The 6102-nt window shown below is 50.5% G+C and overlaps 1 protein-coding gene across 1 annotated transcript in view; it reads right to left on the minus strand.

Annotated features, from left to right (window-relative positions):
- The window catches only part of LOC1271910 (transient receptor potential protein), a 10097-nt gene extending 7570 nt beyond the window's left edge, over nucleotides 1–2527 (minus strand). Inside the window, exons 1-4 of the mRNA XM_061650798.1 lie at nucleotides 1666–2527; nucleotides 607–751; nucleotides 360–455; nucleotides 117–259 (exon numbers count right to left, since the gene is read on the minus strand). Of these exons, the coding sequence (XP_061506782.1) occupies nucleotides 117–259; nucleotides 360–455; nucleotides 607–751; nucleotides 1666–1883 (602 nt within the window). The 5' untranslated portion in view covers nucleotides 1884–2527. The remainder of the gene's footprint in view (nucleotides 1–116; nucleotides 260–359; nucleotides 456–606; nucleotides 752–1665) is intronic.
- Between the last annotated feature and the right edge of the window lie 3575 nt (nucleotides 2528–6102).

Raw genomic sequence — 6102 nt, forward strand, 5'->3', positions numbered from 1 at the left:
GGGCAATAATTAATTTGCAACGCGAACAAAAGTGGCCCTGCAGTTCTCAGAAATCACGGGACACAGTAAATCATGCACCACCTACACCTGCACAAGTGGAAAACCGAAAAACCTACCGAACATCATGCGGCATGGGCAGGGTGGCACCGCGGTCGAGCAGAATTTTGAGTATCTCGTAGTTGTTTTTGTGTGCCGCCAGTATCAGCGGCGTAATGTCGGCGGTAAAGGACGACGAGGACCGGTCGACCGCTTCCCAGCTCTGCAGATCCGCAGGGAAAGAGCAGGTGGAAGTGTGGAAAGAAACGGAGTGTTAGCGATTGCAAACGCACGGCTTAGTGCTGGTCGTGCCGAGTGCTTACGTAGGGTTCGCCCGGTACATGGTTTTCCTCCTCCCACAGCAGCAGCGTCTCGACCGCCTCCACGTACTCCTCCTTGATGGCGTGCAGCAGTGCATCCTGAGGGCGAACGGAAAGCATTAGCAACCAGGACAGGTTCGCCCAAACCCCTTTTCCAAGCCCTTCATGCGGCACACGACGTGCCGAGATTATCGGTGCGGGAGATTACTCTCCATCCGCCTGGCCAAGCGCACCTTACCAACCTACCTACCTTGACTTTGATACCTTCGCGTAGCAGCAGATTGATCAGCTCGATGTTCTCGTTTTCGATAGCCGCTATCAGGGCGGAGCGGTTGAGCGGGTCCACACAGTTGATGTCGAACTCTTCCGGGTGCTCCTTGTTTTCCTGGATGATTCTGTTCGAGCACAGGGGAATTCAAGGCAAAGGGAGGAAAAGAGTGAGAGTGGGAGGGGAATTACTTAATCTTCTCGGGGCACATTGAACTATTGCTATTATTTCAGTGCCTGTTTTGTTGCTTCTTTAAATAATCAACAACGATATTGAAGAACTGTTGGGCCATGATGGGAGCCTTCCCTTACCCTTAACCTTAACCTATTTTAAGCGAGCTAGAGGGGGTGCAAGGGGGGAAGGGTATGGAGGTTCCGAAGGTCTCCTATATGGTTATCGTGTGTCCAATTCCGGTCCCGCCATTAATGTGGTACACGGACACCACGAGGCTTTACGTAACTGGGGAAGTTTTGAAGAGAACCGCAGCAACGACGGAAACTTGTACGGGCTCCATTGTGTGGAGCAGAGGCAGTAGGGGTTCCTTTTTTGCTTTTTTAAGAGTGAGTTGAACGTGAGTTCTTAACGATTAGACAGTTTAAAGCTGACAAGCAGCACTAAATATAATTAGCGCGACGATACGGCGAGGGCCGGCTTGGTTAGAATATGATACCTCGCGGGGCGGAAGTTTGAAGTGTGTTAGGTCCTCTATGGAGAAGGCGAGTGTATCTTGAGTTTGGAGATTGAGCCTGTTTTCTAGGCAAAGCCTGTGCATAGCAGCAGTTTGTCGTGACAGTTGAGAGTGCAAGCGGCAATTGATCGCTTGGGGGCATTTATCGGGGGCTGACAGGTTTGATTGGAAGATGCAGCTGTTGATGGCGAAAGTGTCCAAGCGTCCTGGCTCCGGGCCTTTCCAGAGGCTATGCATGCACTGGAGCACACACACTCAAACACTCACACACACACATACACTACCACTGCACCCGAAAGTGGATTAGCAGGCCCCGGGCATCGCCGCCAACCAGCGCGCGGTTCAACCATTACCTTCTTACGGTTGCGCAATCGCCCCGTTCCGCGGTGAGCAGGAAGCGCTTCTCCGTCTTGGTCAGCACGATGTCCTGGATGTCGAGGTCAAACTCGGACGCGGCGCTCTTCATCGACCGGAGCGTTGAGGGATGATCGTCCACCGGCTCGGTGGTGCCGTCCTCGAGCGACACCGCCGAGTTGACGAGGTTCTCCCGCGACTCGGTCGCCTTCTTCATCGTGCGATTGTTGCGACGCGCCCCCACCCCACACTCACACACACACACCAACACCTGCACACAGCCACACGCACACGGTAGAGGTTTAAGTAACGTGCCCGCACCCGAGAGGTCCCAACAGCAACACTGACGGCCACTTCACATTCACATCCTCGGGACCATCCGTCCCGCACCGAGCCGACGGTTAGACTGACGCGTGGGGGTACTCGCCTCGACGATGGTCCTGCCTGTGTGTGGCCCCAAAAAATGGCGAGATCGTGCGCGCACACCGATCGGGAGCGGTTTCGAATTTGGATTTTCGTTTCCTTTAATTTAATTAAACGCAACGCAACGGTGTGCGTGTGCGGGGCACTTTGTTTGATTCGATTTCGATTCGCCCGTGGAACAACCGTGGATCGATCGACCGAAAAGCGAACAAGCAAGCAATTTATTAAAAACAAAAAAAAGCACTGCAAGAAACACACACACCCCGGCAGCTGTTTCCGTTGCCCCCGTCCCACCCCTTGCTGCAACGGGGCACCGGGGACCGCAACGGTCCTGCTGGTCCTCACTGCTCCGAAAAAACGTCCTCTGCAGTAGCCGCAGCAGTAGCAGCAGCAGCACCTTGCGCACCGGTCAAGACGTTACACGAAAGTGGCCAACGCGCGCCCGGTTGCGACCGTCGCGTCCTCAGCGGGCTTCGGGGGGCATTTAATTAAATTAGCAAAATTATGTCAATATTGATGATGTAACACTAGGCCGCCACATACGGCGAGGGCTGCCGCTTCACTGCGTGCTCTCCCTGCCTGCCCTGGCCGTCTACGCACACTCCGCACTTAGGCTTCCGGGCTGGCTGGGCGTGTTCTCAAGACCTTTTTTTTCTCTCTCTCGAAGGGAGGGACATTGCAGAGGACGACACTGTTTTGAAGGGTCCTCGGAAGCGAGCCCCCGTTCCCTGAAGTTGCCCGGCTCGATCTCGGCTGCACGGTCACGTGTTGTCGTACGCCTTTAAGTGCGTGTGTGTGTGTGTGTGTGTGTGTGTGTGTGTGTGTGTGGTGTTTTTTGAATAAACTTAATTACAGGTCTTTTGGAGCTAAAGACGACGAGCGCGTCCTGCCGCGTCTTGTGTCGACCGGTGTCAGTTCCGATCAAAATCCACCACCCTCCGATGCAACCGATGTACCGATAAAAAGGCGAGAGAGCAAGGGCAATAAAATAATCCAATAGTAGCCAGCTTTGCACACCTATTGGATTGGATGTATATCTCGCGGCCGGTATCGCTCGCAGGTACGTATAGTGGTGGCAAAGAAGACGCTAGAGTTTTCGCCGAGCAACCGAGCCTTTTGCGACAGTTGCAGCTGGTCGAGTGGAACTGAAAGCCTAAAGCGGGACTTTGCTGTCCCTCCGCCCGAAGCGATTATACTGGACGCCGAGGACAGGCAAGGCTACACCGACGTGACGCCTTTGGCGAGGATAGGCTGCAGGATTAAGACCTGCCGGTGTGGGGCACTGTTGGGTCTGTTGGTTTGGTAGAGCTTCCGTTTTCTTTCTTTTTTTTTCGTTTTTTGAGACCGCCCAACTGCAACCGTCATGGTACGCTGGTGGGAACGGAGCAAAAAGGTAGGCCTTTGACTGTGGAGTAAAACGTGCGCTGCACCACATGATCTAACAATCGCTAGACCAGATCGATGTAACTATAGGTGCACCCTGCACAGTATGGCACACGATTTCAGGGCTACCTTCTGCGTCACATTGCACGGATTAGGCCGGTACAAGTTATGCAACAAAATGATATTCATCTTCCCAGGACTGGGACTTTTGTTGTGTGCTCGGTAATGCAATCAAGCGGCTCATCACTCAGGTTCTAACACTTCCGCTTTCTACATCACCGTACTGTCATTAACGTCTAGTTATATCTAGACCTATTCTAGGCAGATTGGAGCAAAGAGAAAACCTAGGCAGAATGATGCTCGTTTTTGAAATAGCCTTCATGGAGAGTAACCAGCTAAGCGCCTGTACCTGTAGAGGCTCCGAAGAGGACATGCTCAACAAGGTTGTATGATGCAAAATGAAAGCCAATATTTTTACAGCTGATGCGATTTGCAACCGCATAACTAGCTCTGCATTCATTCATTCATTACTCCATAAATAGGGTTTTTAGATGATATTATTGACATGTTCAGCTAGTTGTTGATTCGTTCGAGCAAACATAACCTGGAGCGGCTTGAACGGCACTCATACTAGGCAGTCAGGTTAGCGTGTTAGCGGGGCTCCACACGTTGCGGGCTAACCCGCTATAGTCTTTTTCAACTGAGTCAATTTTGGGTTTTCCATGGTTTTGGCAGCCTCTAGTAAACAAAGTTCTTTCCCTTGGTAAATGTCCATATTTTATGTTTTCAATAAAAATATAAGTAAAAATGTGCTCGATTTATTTATTTTTTCCAACGTTGTAAAAATGGCCGAAAAAGCATCCAGAACATTACATGCAACACATCTAAACATTCGATGCATGCTGCAATGAAACGATGAATGCCGTTTCATCTAACTCTCAAAATGATTCCACGGTTTTTGCCCGAATGTTCTGGATGCTTCGATCGATATTGAATAAGCCACAAAGCATCCTAATGTACTTGAAATCAATCCATTCTTATGAAGATTCCGGATCCGATTCTGGAGTGGATTCCGATTCTGGAGCCGGTTCGGGAGCCGATTCCGATTCCAGAGCCGATCCGGATTCCCATACCGGATCCGATTCCAATTCCGGAAATTGATTCCGGACTTACTATGCGGATGTGCGATTCCACATAAATTCGGATAAAACTTCACTTTTTTCATCACCAGATAGGACGAAATAAAAAATATGTTCATCTTACCGTGCAACCAGACATCCCGCCAAGAGGCGTCGCGCCGTGAAGAGGAAATGAGAAAGCTCTCCTCCGAGCGAGGAAGCTCCGCTGGTTGAGTATTCCACCAACAGATGGCGCCACTAGCTTTTTGCTATTTTTGGAATGCATGAGTCGTTTAGTAGACGGCAAACGACTCATGCATTCTAAAAATATCAAAAAAGCTGATGGCGCTATCTGTTGGTGGGATACCCCAACCAGTTGAGCCTCATATCGCTTGGAGGAGAGCTTTCTCATTTCCTCTGTACTGTTGTATGGTTTCGCATTGAAGTTATGCATCGCTAGAACCAGAACGGCGATACGATTGTTTAAATACTAAACTCCAATGTAAACCACCAGGCTCTGAAGTAAGTGAGATTTAAGTGTTGGTCGTTGGTGTTGATACCCACGTATCTGACCACACGACCATTTATATAGATTTTTAAGATAAGATGAAACTTGCCGAAACACATTGCAAGAAAAGGATAGCAATATAATAATCAGTTATAATACGCCATCTATTGATCAAACCAATGAAGCTGTTGAGCTTTAATTTTTTTTCTATGGATATTCCATTTTCCAGTCGTTTAAGCTTAATCTGTGGCCAGAGTGGCCAGATTATTTTTGCGGTTTTTTTAAATTTTATCGGTAGTTTTCGGTAGGAGTTTAAGATTATTTCGGTAGTTTTCGGTACGATTTGATGTGTTGAGCGGGGGGGGGGGGGGAGGGGTTGTCGTAGATGGAAGCTAATCTGTCCCATGAGGAACAGCACGAGAAAATAACATCTTTCATTTATTTAAAGGAGATAGTTTAGATTTGGTTCATAGCGCCCGCTGCGCAAAGCGACGGAAGAAATCAAGGCGTTCAGAGAATTTTATCATGCCTCCCGCTGCGCAACTTTGAGCAGTTTTCTGCGTAGTTTTTTGCGTCGTTTGGAGGAGGGAGGAGGGAGGAGGGAGGAGGGAGGAGGGAGGAGGGAGGAGGGAGGAGGGAGGAGGGAGGAGGGAAGGAGGGAAGGAGGGAAGGAGGGAAGGAAGGAAGGAGGGAAGGAGGGAAGGAGGGAAGGAGGGAGGAGGGAGGAGGAAGGAGGGAAGGAGGGAAGGAGGGAAGGAGGGAAGGAGGGAAGCTCCCAACATGTAACATGAAAGGAGGGAGGAGGAGGGAGGAGGGAGGAGGGAAGGAGGGAAGGAAGGAAGGAGGGAAGGAGGGAAGGAGGGAAGGAGGGAAGGAGGGAAGGAGGGAAGGAGGGGAGCTCCCAACATGAAACATGAAAGGAGGGTGGAGGGAGGAGGGAGGAGGGAGGAGGGAGGAGGGAAGGAGGGAAGGAAGGAGGGAAGGAGGGAGGAGGGAGGAGGGAG

This window comes from Anopheles gambiae, chromosome X (genome assembly GCF_943734735.2).
Source record: "Anopheles gambiae chromosome X, idAnoGambNW_F1_1, whole genome shotgun sequence".
NCBI lineage: Eukaryota > Metazoa > Arthropoda > Insecta > Diptera > Culicidae > Anopheles > Anopheles gambiae.